The sequence below is a fragment of the Carcharodon carcharias genome, chromosome 32, assembly GCF_017639515.1.
Source record: "Carcharodon carcharias isolate sCarCar2 chromosome 32, sCarCar2.pri, whole genome shotgun sequence".
NCBI lineage: Eukaryota > Metazoa > Chordata > Chondrichthyes > Lamniformes > Lamnidae > Carcharodon > Carcharodon carcharias.
In genome coordinates this window covers 16936431-16951894 of record NC_054498.1, presented here as the reverse complement: position 1 = coordinate 16951894, position 15464 = coordinate 16936431, and the positions used below count along the sequence as shown (strand labels likewise).

General features: G+C 47.6%; 1 protein-coding gene and 1 long non-coding RNA gene across 6 annotated transcripts in view; one reads left to right on the top strand and one right to left on the bottom strand.

Annotated features, from left to right (window-relative positions):
• The window catches only part of ppcdc (phosphopantothenoylcysteine decarboxylase), a 105393-nt gene extending 103005 nt beyond the window's left edge, over positions 1 to 2388 (bottom strand). The window contains exon 1 of one of the 5 annotated variants that reach the window (XM_041178362.1): positions 2214 to 2388. In XM_041178362.1, coding sequence (XP_041034296.1) covers positions 2214 to 2324 — 111 coding nt within the window. In that variant the 5' untranslated portion in view covers positions 2325 to 2388. The remainder of the gene's footprint in view (positions 1 to 2213) is intronic. The other 4 variants (XM_041178364.1, XM_041178366.1, XM_041178367.1 and 1 more) reach the window with 4 other exon arrangements.
• Positions 2389 to 2657: 269 nt separating this feature from the next.
• On the top strand, positions 2658 to 13359 carry LOC121272138. Its single transcript, XR_005941851.1, has 2 exons — positions 2658 to 3271; positions 13053 to 13359. It is a non-coding gene; the product is annotated as an uncharacterized LOC121272138 (long non-coding RNA).
• The last annotated feature ends 2105 nt before the right edge of the window (positions 13360 to 15464 follow it).

Here is a 15464-nt window from a genome sequence, read left to right as displayed (position 1 = left end):
ATTAGAGAGAGTGCAGAAAAGGTTCGAGAGAATGACTCCAGGGATGAGGAATTTCAGCTAAATTGAAAGTTTGGCGGAGTTATAGCTGCTCTCTCTGGAGAAAAATAGTCAAGAGGAGATTCAATAGAGGTACTCAAAATAATGAGGGGTCTGGACAGAGGAGATAGGAAGAGGCTGTTTCCATTGATGGAGGGATCCAGAACCAGAGGGCACAGGTTTAAGGTAATTGGCAAAAGAAGCAATAAAGACATGAGGAAAATCTTTTTCACACACCAAGTGCCTGTGATTGTGGTGGAGGCAGGTTCAACTGAAGCATTCAAAAGGAAATAGGATTATCTGAAAAAGAAAAACAATTGCAGGGTTATAGGGAAAAGGCAGGTCAGTGGTTCTAGGTGGACTGCTCATTCAGAGGGTCAGCACAGACAACCGGCCAAGTGTTCTCTTTCTGTGCTGTAACCATTGTATAATTCTATGAACCTCAAAACCTCTGTCCCTAAGCACTCTACAGCTAATGAAGTACTAACTGTGGATACTGTTGTAATGAAAAACACATGGCAGCTAATTTGTGCAGAGCTGGACCCAGATCATCTAGTTCAATGATGCCTGTTAATATTTTGGCCAGGACACCAGGGATAACGCCCCTACTCTTCATCAAAATAGTGCTGTTGGTTATTTCACATCCTCCCAAACAGATAGCACTCCCTCAATACTGACTTTCCTACAGTGCAGCGCTCCCTCAGTACTGACCCTCTGCCTATGTGTCATTCTCTCAGCGCCGACCCTCCGACAGTGCGGCGTTCCCTCAGCGCCAACCCTCTGACACTGAACGCCGACCCTCCGACAGTGCAGCGCTTCCTCAATGCCGACTCTCCGACAGTGCGGCGCTCCCTCAGCGCCGACCCTCCGACAGTGCGGCGCTCCCTCAGCGCCGACCCTCCGACAGTGCGGCGCTCCCTCAGCGCCGACCCTCCGACACTGAGCGCCGACCCTCCGACAGTGCGGCGCTCCCTCAGCGCCGACCCTCTGACACTGAACGCCGACCCTCCGACAGTGCGGCGCTCCCCCAGCGCCGACCCTCCGACAGTGCGGCGCTTCCTCAATGCCGACCCTCCGACAGTGCGGCGCTCCCTCAGCGCCGACCCTCCGACAGTGCGGCGCTCCCTCAGCGCCGACCCTCCGACAGTGCGGCGCTCCCTCAGCGCCGACCCTCCGACAGTGCGGCGCTCCCTCAGCGCCGACCCTCCGACAGTGCGGCGCTCCCCCAGCGCCGACCCTCCGACAGTGCGGCGCTCCCTCAGCGCCGACCCTCCGACAGTGCGGCGCTCCCTCAATGCCGACCCTCCGACAGTGCGGCGCTCCCTCAGCGCCGACCCTCCGACAGTGCGGCGCTCCCTCAGCGCCGACCCTCCGACAGTGCGGCGCTCCCTCAGCGCCGATCCTCCGACAGTGCGGCACTCCCTCAGCGCCGACCCTCCGACAGTGCGGCGCTCCCTCAGCGCCGACCCTCCGACAGTGCGGCGCTCCCTCAATGCCGACCCTCCAACAGTGCGGCACTTCCTCTACACCGATCCTCCGACAGTGCGGCGCTCCCTCAGCGCCGACCCTCCAACACTGAGCGCCGACCCTCCGACAGTGCGGCACTCCCTCAGCGCCGACCCTCCGACAGTGCGGCGCTCCCTCAATGCCGACCCTCCGACAGTGCGGCGCTCCCTCAGCGCCGACCCTCCGACAGTGCGGCGCTCCCTCAATGCCGACCCTCCAACAGTGCGGCACTTCCTCTACACCGATCCTCCGACAGTGCGGCGCTCCCTCAGCGCCGACCCTCCAACACTGAGCGCCGACCCTCCGACAGTGCGGCGCTCCCTCAGCGCCGACCCTCCGACAGTGCGGCGCTCCCTCAGCGCCGACCCTCCGACAGTGCGGCGCTCCCTCAGCGCCGACCCTCCGACAGTGCGGCGCTTCCTCTACACCGATCCTCCGACACTGAGCGCCAACCCTCCTGCGCTCCCTCAGCGCCGACCCTCCGACACTGAGCGCCGACCCTCCGACAGTGCGGCGCTCCCTCTGCGCTGACACTGGGATATTAGGGATATTTTGTATCCGTGGGGGTGACTTGAACCCGGAAGCTTGTGATTGTGAGGGGAGAGTGAAGCCGGCGTGTGTATGTGTGTGTACTGGGGAGGTCAATGCAGGGGAGTATGGAAAGCAATCACCTGTGCCAGGCCGCCGATTGCCGCCGCCAGCTCGGGCAGTTTAACGGCCGCCACACTGCCGCTAACCGCCAGCAGCACGCGCCGCATGGCTGCCCGTCTCCATCCATCCATCCCCACAAGGAGAGGGGGGGACGATTCGGAGAGCAACCAACTCCCTCACACGGGTCACCGTCTCCGCACCGCGAGACCCCACCTCTTCCTTAGAGTCCAAAATATTACTCCAATCACTTCAACTTCCCGCAATGGTCGGGGCGGCTGAGGCTTATTTCCTGTCTTTCAGTTAAATCGACTCCCCCCTCTCTCCATCGCGTGTGGTCCCGCCCGCCTCCTTGGCCTGCTGGGAAATGATGTTCCCCGGCGCCGTGGACTACAACATCCGGAATGCACCGCGTGGGTGGGGGGCGGGGGGAAGGAACGGCGCAGGCGTCAGCCTAGAATCACGTGATAGAGCTGCTGGCAGGTCGTTTCGTATTCCCTTGGCTGCGAAAGAGTGGAAACGCTGCTACAACAACAACAACAACAAACAAAACATGCCGGGAGTGGGGTGGTCCGGAACATTCCGTGGGTACGGAGAAATTTCTGTCGCCATCGCTTCGACTGGAGAAGGGCAATGCCGGCAATGGCGCCTGCTGCTATCCCCACATACATTGCGTCTTGTGAAAGGCCTCCATCCAAATGAATGGGCTGCTGTCTCCATGGGGAAGCTTGATTGACCCTGTGGATAGATAGTGCTTGCCTCCCACCTCACAGGAACAACTCCAGTTATACAGGCTGTGTTATAAAGAGACAGAGAGAGAGAAAATAAAATAGAATTAACAGCAAGAGTGTTTGAATGCACTGTAGCAGTTGGCCACCTCCTACACTGTGCCACTTTCCACTTTGAGCATTTTTGTCGTGACTGGGAGTCACGGGCACAGCTGGCAACTTGCCTTTGTGAAGCACCTCCGGTGCAGAAATACCCAGCACTGCCACTCCGCAGAGCTGTAATCAGAGAATATTGAGCTTGGTCAAAGAGGTGGCGTGAAAGGATATCTGAGGGACGTGGCGATAGGGTGCAGGTAAGGGGAATATACTCCAGAGGGTAGGCATGGATTGAGAATTAGTTAACAGACAGGGAACAGAGACTAGAAGTCAATGGATCTTTTTCAGAGTGGCAGGCGGTGACTAGTGCGGTACGACAGGGATCAGTGCTTGGGCTCCAGCTATTCACAATATATATCAATGACGGAACCATATGTAATATTTTCAAAACAAAAACAATTACCTGGAAAAACTCAGCAGGTCTGGCAGCATCGGCGGAGAAGAAAAGTGTTGACGTTTCGAGTCCTCATGACCCTTCTCATGAGGACTCGAAGTGTCAACTCTTTTCTTCTCTGCCGATGCTGCCAGACCTGCTGAGTTTTTCCAGGTAATTCTGTTTTTGTTTTGGATTTCCAGCATCCGCAGTTTTTTTGTTTTTATCTCTGTAATATTTTCAAGTTTGCTGATGACACAAAACTAGGTGGGAATGTGAGTGGTGAGGAGGATGTTAAGAGGCTTCCTGATGATCTAGACAAGTTGAGTGAGTGGGCAAATACATAGCAGATGCAGTATGCCGCGAATATGGGTGAAGTTATCCACTTTAGTAGGAAAAACAGAATGGCAGAGTATTATTTAAATGGTGATAGATAGGGAAATGTTGATGTACAAAGGGACCTGGGTGTCATTGTACACCAGTCACTAAAAGCAAGCATGCAGGTGCAGCAAGCAGTTAGGAAGGCAAATGGGAGATAGAAGCAGAAAATGCTGGAAAAACTCAGCAGGTCTGGCAGCATCTGTAGAGAGAGAAACAGAGTTAACATTTCAAGTCTGTATAACCCATCTTCAGAGCAAAAGAGAAGTAGAAACGTGATGAAATTTATACTGTTATACTATTTATACTGGGGTAGAGCAGGTGAAGCTGGAAAGAAGGCCAGTGGTAGGTGGGTCATAGGGCAGAATTCTCCCTTTGGCGAGCGGGGGCGGGGCCCGCTCGCCGATGCACAAAATTACATGTGATGTCAGGCGGGCGACCTGATGTCACCACGCGTCCTTCAGATTTTCAGTTCGACTTGTCTGCGCGCCCACCAAACTGTCAAAGGCCTATTGAAAAGTAATTAAAACAGTTAAAGGAGCTGCCCATCCAACCTTAAGGTTGGCGGGGGTGGGGGGGGGGGGGGGGGGGGGGGTGGGTGGCAGGCGAAGAGCCCAGGCGGCCCTCATATTTTTCATGGTTCCTCATCCACGGAGGGGATGAGGTTTCATGAAATATTTAAAAATTCAATAAAAGTTTTAATAAGAAGTCAATGACATGTCCCAGCTCATGTTTTAAAAGTTTTAAAATCCTTTATTTCAAAGTCTTAAATTTAAACTAATCTCCCTGTGGCACCTCTGTGCCCCAGGGAGATTTCTGCACTCTTGCGCGCCCGACTCAGGGAGTCCACCCCCCACCCGCCCGCTCAGGGAGCGCACAGCGCTTCTGGTAGGACATCACGCTGGGTGGGCCTTAATTGGCCTGCCCATGTAAAATGGAGGCACGCCGATTGGGTTCGCGCCCGCCCTTGCACAACTCCCCCTGATGGGAGGAAATTACTGGCCATGGATAAAAGGACAAAGGGAGTGTTACTGGTAGTGGTAAGGGCTGATAGTGACATAAAGGTAAGAAAGACTATAAGATGTAGACAGGTTGAGGGACTGTGCAAAAACTTGGCAGATGGAATTTAATGTAGGAAAGTGGGAGGTCACGCACTTTGGTAGGAAAAATCAAAAGGCAGACTATTATTCAAATTGAGAGAGACTCCAAAAAAGTTCAGCACAGAGGGATCTGGGTGTTCTTGTGCATGAAACACAAAAAGTTAGCATGCAGCTGCAGCTAGTAATTAAGAAGGCAAATGGAATTTTGGCCTGTATTGCTTGGGGCTTGGAGTTTAAAAATAGGGAAATCTTGTTACAACTGTACAGGGTGTTGGTGAGGCTGCACCTGGAGTATTGTGTACAGTTTTGGTCCTCATATTTAAGAAATGGTATACTAGCATTGCAGGCTGTTCAAAAGAGATTCACTAGGCTGATTCTTGGGACAAAGGGGTTGACTTATCAAGAATGGCTAAGCAGGTTAGGCCTTTATTTATTAGCGTTTAGAAGAATGAGGGGTGATCTTATTGAAATGTACAAGATTCTGAGGGGGTTCGACAGGGTAGATGTTGAGAAGATTTTTCCACTAGTGGGGGAATCTCAAACTGGGGGACATAGTTACAGAATAAAGGAACACTCATTTAAAACTGAGATGCGAAGGAATTTCTTCTCTCAGAGGGAAGTGAATGACTGGAATTCTCTACCCCTGGGAGTGGTGGAGGCTAGATCACTGAAAGTATTTAGAGAGGAGGTAGATAGATTTTTGAAATATCGGGGAGTTCAGGGCTATGAGGAGCTGGCACGAAAGAGGAGTTGAGGCCTGGGGCAGATCAACCATGATCTTATTGAATGGCAGGGCAGGCTTGAGGGGCCGAATGGCCTACTCCTGTTCCTGTTTCTTATATTCTTATGTAAGTAACCGATGGGCCTTTTGGGGTAGGGGTGGGTGGGCGGTGGTGGTTGGGGAAAACGGATGGAAAAGGGATAAAACAATGAATAAAAATGAAAATAAGTGGATAAAAAATAAAAATAAATTTTAAAAATGGGGTGAAAATAGAGGAGAGAGTTCATGACCTAAAGTTGTTGAATTCAATGTTAAGTCCGGAAGGCTGTAAAGTGCCTAGTCAGAAGATGAGGTGCTGTTCCTCCAGTTTGGGTTGAGCTTCACTGGAACATTGCAGTGGGCCAAGGATGGACATGTGGGCATGAGAGCAGAGTGGAGTGTTGAAAGGCAAGCGACAGGGAGGTCTGGGTCATGCTTGTGGACAGATTGAAGGTGTTCCGCAAAGTGGTCACCCAGTCTGTGTTTTGTCTCCCCAGTGTAGAGGAGACCACATTGGAAGCAGTGAATGCAGTAGACCAGATTGAAGGAGGTGCAAGTGAAGCGCTACTTCACCTGAAAGGAGTGTATTGGCCCTTGGAGGGTGATGAGAGAGGAGGTAAAGGGGCAGGTGTTGCACCTTCTACGATTGCATGGGAAGGTGCCGTGGGAAGTGGATGAGGTGCTGGGGGTGGACCAGGGTGTCCCAGAGGGAACGGTCTCTACAGAATACTGACAGGGGGTGGGGGTGAGGGGAAGATGTGTTTGGTGGTGGCATCATGCTGGAGTTTGCGGAAGATTCATTTTATTCATTGTTCATCCATCCATTCATCCATCATCAATGGATTCATTTATTCGTTGTTTTATCCCCTTTTAAAATCCATTTTTCCATCCTTCATTCCCAACCATTGCCCCCCTGTCCCCCACCCCCAAAAGGGCCATCTGTCACTTGTTCCATGTTGTTCTTTCATAGCGTGCTGACCCTTGTTCTGCTATTCACACATTCAGCCTTTTTACCTATCAGCACCTCCTTTAATCCTTACCACTACCATTAACACTCCCTTTGTCTTGTGTCCATGGCATCTTTGTCAATCTCTCCTTAGCCCCCATCTATCGCTGATCTTCAATCCTGCTTCACCTGCTCCACCCCCTTAAACAGTATAAATTTCATCACATTTTTACTTCTCTTTGGCTCTGAAAAAGTCAGACGGACTCGAAATGTTAACTCCGACTCTCTCTCAGATGCTGTCAGACCTGCTGAGCTTTTCCAGCATTTTCTGCTTTTATTTCAGATTTCCAGCATCCGCAATATTTTGCTTTTATCTAAGGCAAATGGTATGTTGGCCTTCAATGCAAGAGGAGTTGAGTACAGAAACAAGGATGTATTCATGCAGCTGCACAGGGCCTTGGTGAGACCACACCTGGAGTAGTGTGTGCAGTTTTGGTCTCCTTACCTAAGAAAGGATATACTTGCCATAGAGGGAGTGCAGTGTAGGTTCACCAGACTGATTCCTGGGATGGCAGGATTGTCGTCTGAGAACAGATTAGACTGACTAGGCCTGTATTCACTGGAGTTTAGAAGAATAAGAGGGGATCTCATTGAAATATATAACATTCTGACAGGGCTGGACAGACTGGATGCAGGGAGGATATTTCCTCTGGCTGGGAGTGGGGGGGTTCTAAAACAAAGGGTCACAGTCTTAGGATATGGGGCAGGCCATTTAGGACTGAGATAAGGAGAAACTTCTTCACTCAGAGGGTGATGAACCTGTGGAATTCTCTACCACAGAGCGCTGTGGAAGCCAAGTCACTTAATATTTTAGAAGGAAATAGATTTCTAGATTTGAAAGACATCAAGAGGTATGGGGAGAGAGCGGGACTTTGGCGTTGAGATAGAGGATCAGCCATGATCATATTAAATGGCAGAGCAGGCTCAAAGGGCCGAATGACCTACTCTTGCTCCTATTTTTTTCTATGAAGACATAGGGCTCCAATGTGTTAGAAATTATGAACATGGGTAGAATATATATATATATATAATTTTAGCTTTGAATAAGTTGGAGGATTAGATAATGCTATAAGTTTTTTTTAATGGAAATAAGTGGAACAAGTGAAAAGAGCACTCAGTAAAGCGCATACCTCCTCCACACTTTATTAACTCAACATTAAATTACATTATAACATTGATGCACCGCTAGCTGTGCTTTTGTACTATAAACATGAGGCTTTTCCCTGCCTGGCTGATGATCTGTAACTACAAAGCTGAAAAAATGAAATCTTTTTTATTAAGAACTTCCATCTCACTGAGTAGTAGGCCTCAAGCCAATCCATCAACCTGCTTTGAAAACTCTGCTCACATGCTGATATCTGTGATAAATTGCATTGCGGTAACTGAGACAATCAACAACATTCCAAATAAAACAACCCACAAAGAAAGGTCAATTTGCCCTATCTCTCAATGTTAATGGATCCCTCAATACTGCACTGGTTTTGATACTCAAGTCCATGGGGTGGGACTTGAACCTTCTGGCTCAGAGGCGGGAGATGCTATCACTGAGCCGTAATGAGGAGGAGCTAAATCAAGTAGCAATTACATGAAATCAGGCTTGGGTATGAACAGCTGACAAGTTGTTAAAGGAATGAAAGACTGAGTAATGTAAAATTCAAGGTACTGGGGAAGCATGTGTTGGACTAGGAGACATTTGTAATAAATGTTGATTTTAGCCCAGTGAACATACATGAAGGATGGCAGACTGGCAACCCAGAAGGAACCAAAAGCGAACATTCAAATGACACAGTTCAGGCTCAACATTTTCAAATTTGCAATGAAATCCCTATGGATAAATGATCTCCAAATCTGCCAGTCACAAGGCCAGTATAAATAACTTCAGCTTTGTATTTTGCGCACTTCTTTTCCCCTCTCAACGTTCACCGGAACATTTCCAGTTGTATTGTGACATTAGTCTACGAGAACAATCAGTAAGTTCTCAAATGCTGCCTCCCACCAAATCTCCATCTCATCCACCTGTTCAAGACATAAAATTCGGAAGGCTCAATGTCGCACTTATATTCGCCTTATTCATCCCCCTCTCCTGAAGTTGCTGACTCAGACTGTGGAGTATAGAAGCCAGCCAATCCCCTAATGGGGAACATTATGGTGAGGAGGAGGCCATTGAGCCCCTCAGGCCTGGTCTTCCATTCAGTTAGATAATGGCTTGTCTACACTGCTACTCCATTTGCTCTGCTTTTGTTCCTTTTCCCTAACAAAAAAATCTACCGCTCACAGTCTTTGTAAAGCATCTTATTACTGTATGTGGCTTGCTGTCAAATTTTGTTTGGTAACACTCTGGTGAACAACAACAACTTGCATTCATTTGGCGCATTAAATGCAATAAAATGTGCCAATGCACTTCTCAAGAGTACTGTCAAACTAAATTTGACACCAGGCCATGTAGAAGATATTAGGTCGGTTGACCAAAAGCTTGGTTAAAGGGGTAGGTATTAAGCAGCATCTTGAAGGTGGAGAGGCTTAGGGCCCAGAAGGCACAGCCACCAATGATGGAGAGATTGAAATTGGGGATATCCAGGTGGACAGAATTGGAGGAGTACAGAAATTTTGGAGGGTTGTAGGGCTGGAGGCGATGTGGGGGTGGGGGTGGAGATGGAGGGGAGGGGTATGAGGCTAGGGAGGGAGTTGAAAGCATGAAGCTAATGTATATCAGTAAGAACAAGCATGAACAGGACTTGGTACAAGTTAGGGCTGCAGAGATTTGGACGAGCTCAAGTTTATGAATGGTGGACCATCCGGAGGATGGCCAGAAGAGAACTGGACTGGTCAAGTGTAGATTTTCTGAGCACAATCAAGTGACTCGTAAGTGAAACTGATATGACCACACTCATCCGGCACAAATAGGAGTAATTCAGCTGTGATAACCTCCGTAGTCAAATCATGATGCGGAGACTTAACAGCCAACTTCAAGAGCTTGCCCTGACTTTAATGACAAAATTGCAATGTCCCAATATATGTGGCCCTCAGTTCATGCCAACCTGAACTCGGAAAATGACTTTATCACTTAACATTGGTAGAATGGCCACATGACGAGATGCAGGAGAGTACCTTTGGAACCCCCACACTTTCCTCATGCAACAGCTACTGTTGTCAGGAGAGGGGGGAAGAAATTTGGGGCAGGGATTTACATTGGGAATAGAGAAGATCAGACCTTTAATAAATGGAAGATTAGAAGTGCTTTCCAGTGTCAGGTTTATTTAATCCACTCAACAGTAGAGATAAACATCTCTCCACCATTGCCTTGTGCCTGTTGCAGATCCACCATGCCTTCTGATCTCTTCCTCTTTCTGATGTTGAAACTCACGTTGCCAACTCTGGTTGGACATATTCCTGGTGGGGTCAACACATGTCCTCCTGCTTCCAACCACCCCCGCCCCCACACTCCCGCTATTGGTTGCTATTATACTCATGTCCTTCCCACAGATAATTGGAAAGAGCATAGGGTCTCCCCAATACACAGTTGGATGATTCTGGGCTGTCAGTCAAGCAATCTTTTATTTTCCATATTCAGTATGTTTGTGACTAATAAACAAATGTTCAAAGACTTTTGTATATAAAAGACAATTCTTAATTATTACCCATATGATTCTTTTTTTTCCTGGCTTGTTTGTAGAAATGCCCTAGAGATTAATCTTCACTTCCTGGTGATTCCAGGGCTGTCCTGGAGGGTTGGCAACCCTGAGACCAGCTGCTCCCACTTTGGGAACAGTTATCTTCCATACGGGTCAGAGATTTCACCCACTCCCTGACCCATGCCTCTTTTCTCACAGCATCTTCAGTCTCTCAAATCTTCCCAGACCTCTGTCCATATCTCAAGCTTCCTTTCACCTGCCTCACCACACATAGAAAGAACCCTTTCTGATATCTTAGACCAGCTTGTATCACTCAAGGACATTGCTTTGTTCTGTCGAGCAGGTCTTTGGTGTCAAACCTGTATCGTCATGTATGGCTGCTGGCCCTTGTGATGTTTACTGCACTATGGCACCAGCCATTGTGCATCTTACTGCACTATGGCACCAGCCATTGTGCATCAGCTCAGTATCAGTACTGTAGATTGAAATGCTTCTCTGTTACAGCAACAACTGGCACTTATGTAGTGAAATGTCCCATGTTGCCTTCCCTAGAGCTAATCGGGCGAAGTTGACATCGTGTGACATTGAGATATTATAAAAGATCGGTCAAAGAGGTACATTTTAAGACATCTTAATAAAGGAGACAGAGAGAGAGAGCTGGAGAGACATTATTCAGGGAGGGAACTTCAGAGCTGGGAGCCAAGATGGCTGAAGGCACAAGCTGCAGTGGAGCAAATGAAGTTGGGGATGTACATGAGGTCAGAATCGGAGGAGTAGAGATCTCAGGGAGCTGTAGGAGGTTACAGAGATAGGGAGGGCGTGATCCTGGAGAGGTTTGAACATGAGGGTGGGAATTTTAAATTCGAGGTGTGGCTGGACTAGGAGACACACGAGGTCAGTGAGCACAGGAAGGTGATGGATGAATGGGACTTGGTGCAAGTCAGCGTACAGGCAACAGCATTTTTGGATGCCCTGAAGTCTTTGGAGGGTTCAAGATGAGAGGCGAGCCAGAAGATCATTGGAATAATTGAGTCTAAAAATAAGATCTTCTAGTCTGCAGTTCTCGATGCATCCAAAGCATGTTTGGTATTGGCAGTGCACAACTTGCTCATCAGAATCTACACATAATCTCAACAAAAACGTCATTGTACAGCTCCAAATCCTCCCTTCACATGCAAGCCAAGTTTGGAAGGATTGTGTATATAATTGTGCAGCTGGGTGTTTTCCCAAGTTCAATGGAAGTTCACACACCCGCTGTTGCATTCGGTGCCATAAGCCTAGAGTTAGTGCCAAGTGCTGAATGAACAGCGGAGAAACAGGCCACATGGTCCAACTGCTCCATGACTGATAACAGCAAAATACAGCAGATGCTGGAAATCTGAAACAAAAACAGAAAATGCTGGAAAAACGCAGCAGGTATAACAGCAATGGAGTTAACATTTCGAGTCCGTATGACTTCTTCAGAGCCTGAAGCAGCTCCATGCCTGTGATTATGCTCCTCCCTTGCCCCTCTTCATCTCGTCCAATTATTTTCTCCCTCGCTGCCAATCCAGCTTCCCCCCTTAAATGCATTTATGCTAATTCACTTCAACTACTCCCTTGTGGTGGCGAGGTCCACGTTCTACTCGCAGCAAACCCTGTCAAAACCTCAAAGACCTCTGTCAGCTCACCCCTCTTGAGTAAAGAACCCCTGACTGCTCAATCTTTCCTGATAGCTGTAAGCTCTCAGATTTAGTCTCATTCTTGTGAATCAGTTTTGCATCTTCAGCGGAGCCTGTAATTTAATTTCGTAATATGGAGAGCAGAAATGTGCGCTGTAATGCTGAGGATTCTCTACAAAATTACAACAATAACTTGTATTTATATAGTGTCTTCAACATAATAAAATGGCCCAGGGTGCTTGAGTCTTATTATGAAACAAAGTGTCATGCCCAGGTCTAATAAGGAGATATTTGAGCAGATGATCAAAAACTTGTTCAGGCAGGTAGGTTGTAAGGAGTGTCTTTAAGGAGGAAAGTGAGATAGAGAGGCAGAGACTTATAGGAAGGGACCTCCAGAGCTTAGGGCTCAGACAGCTGAAGGCAATGGTGGAGTAATTAAAATTGGGGATGTTCAAGAGGCACAGATAGCTCAGTGGATTGTGGGGCTGGATTACAGAGAGGGAGGGATGAGGCTAGAAAGGGATTTGAAAATGAGGATGAGAATTTCAAAATCACACTGTTGCTTAACTGGGAGCCAATAAAAGGCAACGAGCCCAGGGGTGCTGGGGGAACAAGACTTGGTGTGAGCTGGGAGACAGGCAGCAGAGTTTTGGATGACCTCAAGTTTCCAGAGGGTAGAAGGTGGGAGACCAGCCAGAAGTGCACTGGAATAGTCAAATCCAGAGGTGACAAAGGCAACAGACGAAGGATTCAGTCACAAAGGAGCTAAGGGAGGGATGGAGTCAGGTGACATTACGGAGGTGGAAATCAGTCTAAGTTTTGGTGCAGTTATGTGATCGGAAGTTCATCTTGAGATCAACTATGACACCAAGGGTTGGGCACAGTCTGGCTCAGCCTCAGACAGTTGCCAGGAAAAGGGATGGAGTCAGTAGCCAAGCAACAGAATTCGGAGTGGGGACCGCAAACAATGGTTTTAGTCTCCCCAATATTTAGTTGGAGAAAATTTCTGCTCACCCAGTACTGTTTAACAGAACATAACACCCCTGCTTTTCAATTCCATCCCTCTAGAAATGAATCCCAAGTGTTTGCAGTTATGAGCCTGCTGCATGGGTCACCTCATTCAGCACTGGACCTAGAGAATCAAGAATTCCAGCGACACCTGGTGAGACACCAGAAAAGTGCATTTATCCATTGAACCACCAGGGGGAGATGATGGCTGTTTAGCTGGAACATTGCCTCTTACTGTCTCTTTTTGTCCAGCAATCTTAAACTCATAAAAATATCTGAAATTGTTCCCTTTTAAACGGCTAGCAGGATGCAGAAATACTGTAAACATTTAACTGTGCAATGAATTCAGATTAAAATATTATTCACATTTAGTTTCTCTTATTTACCCCACTAAACCCATTCATCGTTTTAAATGTCTCAATTAAATTACCCCTCAACCTTTTAAGAGTAATAAAACCATGTTTAAATAACCTATTTTCATATTTTAAGACTTCTAAGTCCTAGCATCTTTTTGGTGAGTCTATTTTGTGCCTCTGCCATGGGCAATATATCCTTCCTGAGGTGCTGTACCCAAAACTGAATGCAGCACTCAAGATGTGGTTTGGCCAAGGCTCCGCAGAACTGAAGCATCACCTCCTCACTTTTTTTATTCCAGCTCTCTTGAGATGGAAGCCAACGTTACATTTGCAGTTGTGCACCTTCTCCAATTCTAGCCTCTTCAGCATCCCCAATTTTAATCACTCCATGATCGGCGTGTCTTAGACCATAAGACATAGGAGCAGAAAATAGGCCATTCGGCCCATCAAGTCTGCTCCGCCATTCAATCATGGCTGATAAGTTTCTCAAACCCATTCTCCCGACTTCTCCCCGTAACCTTTGATCCCCTTACCAATCAAGAAACTATCCATCTCGGTCTTAAATATACTCAATGACCTGGCCTCCACAGCCTTCGTTGGCAATGAATTCCATAGATTCACCACTCTCTGGCTAAAGAAGTTTCTCCTCATCTCTGTTCTAAAAGGTCTTCCCTTTACTCTGAGGCTGTGCCCTCGGGTCCTGGTCTCTCCTACTAATGGAAACATCTTCCCCACGTCCACTCTATCTAGGCCTTTCAGTATTCTGTAAGTTTCAATCAGATCCCCCCTCATCCTTCTAAACTCCATTGAGTATAGACCCAGAGTCCTCAAACGTTCCTCATATGTTAAGCCATTCATTCCTGGGATCATTCTCGTGAACCTCCTCTAGACCCTCTCCAGGGCCAGCACATCCTTCCTGAGATACGGGGCCCAAAATTGCTCACAATATTCTAAATGGAGTAATCATTGGCTGGGTTGAGAATCCTAGGAGCAGTAGAGAGAAGGGGCCGATGCCAGAAACTAGTTAGTAGAATGGGAGTATTCAAGGAAAGTTTGCGAGAACTCAGAAGATTGAGGATCTGGGAGAAATAAACTGAAGGTCTATTGGCAGATGGGGAAATGATTAGGAGCACAGGATCTGGGGGATAAAAGTACTGAATGACACTAAAATATGGAACCAAAAGATGGAGAAAGGATAGGGTGTGGGTTAGGTGCATCAGAAACCACTGAGGGTGAATTGCTGGCAATAGTCCAGGACAAAACCAGCCCCAATTATGGATTCAGTCCTCAAGGGTATCAGCTAGAAACAGAGATGAGACAACCGGAAGAACGATGGAAGTGAGAGAAGCAAGAGCAACAGTTGCTATAAAGTAGAATTGTCCAAGAATTTTGTCTTCATGGCCTTGCACCATGGAGCCTCAAACCAACTTTGTTATTAAATTGCATCCAATTCAAGTTGTGGGTGGATTTGATTTGAGACTCAGCCATCAATGAAGACATTGGTCTTTTCCAAACCTCCAGGCCCACACACTTCAATTAGGACAATCCAGCAGATAAGTGAAAATTGGACCAAGTTCCATTGTTTTTGAGGATTGGCATTTAGATATTTCTGCTGCAGCGGGTATTGCCTAGAGGGCTGTAAAGATGCATTTAAATGGGCATAGGAAACAGGCAGCATGATTGAAGTTGGGCACTGGGAGTAGTCAGAGGTAAGCACAACTTGATTTAATCCAGCAAAGTTCAGAATCCTGGGAATCCTCAATTCAGAACATCTTGTCAGAGCTCTTTCCTCTAACCCTGCAGCTAACTCTGCCCAATCCCCAAACCCAAATAATAATAGTCCTGGTTATTGGTTTTATTCATAACTGATTGAGCTATCATTGGTCATGTAATTTACATTTCTAGAAGGTTCGTGGCTTAAGCAGCAAGAGTTGAAATGCTTGGAGCAGTCTACCTAGCTGTCGATCCTAAAAATTCCTGTATGGGAGCAGCAGTCAGTTTAGCTCGAGAGTCTGCAGCTAACAGCAATGGATGTGGGAACATACATCATTCAGGTATGCAAAACTCGAGTCAAGCAGCTGCAAGGAACTTGAGCACAGAGGTAAAACACCTGACG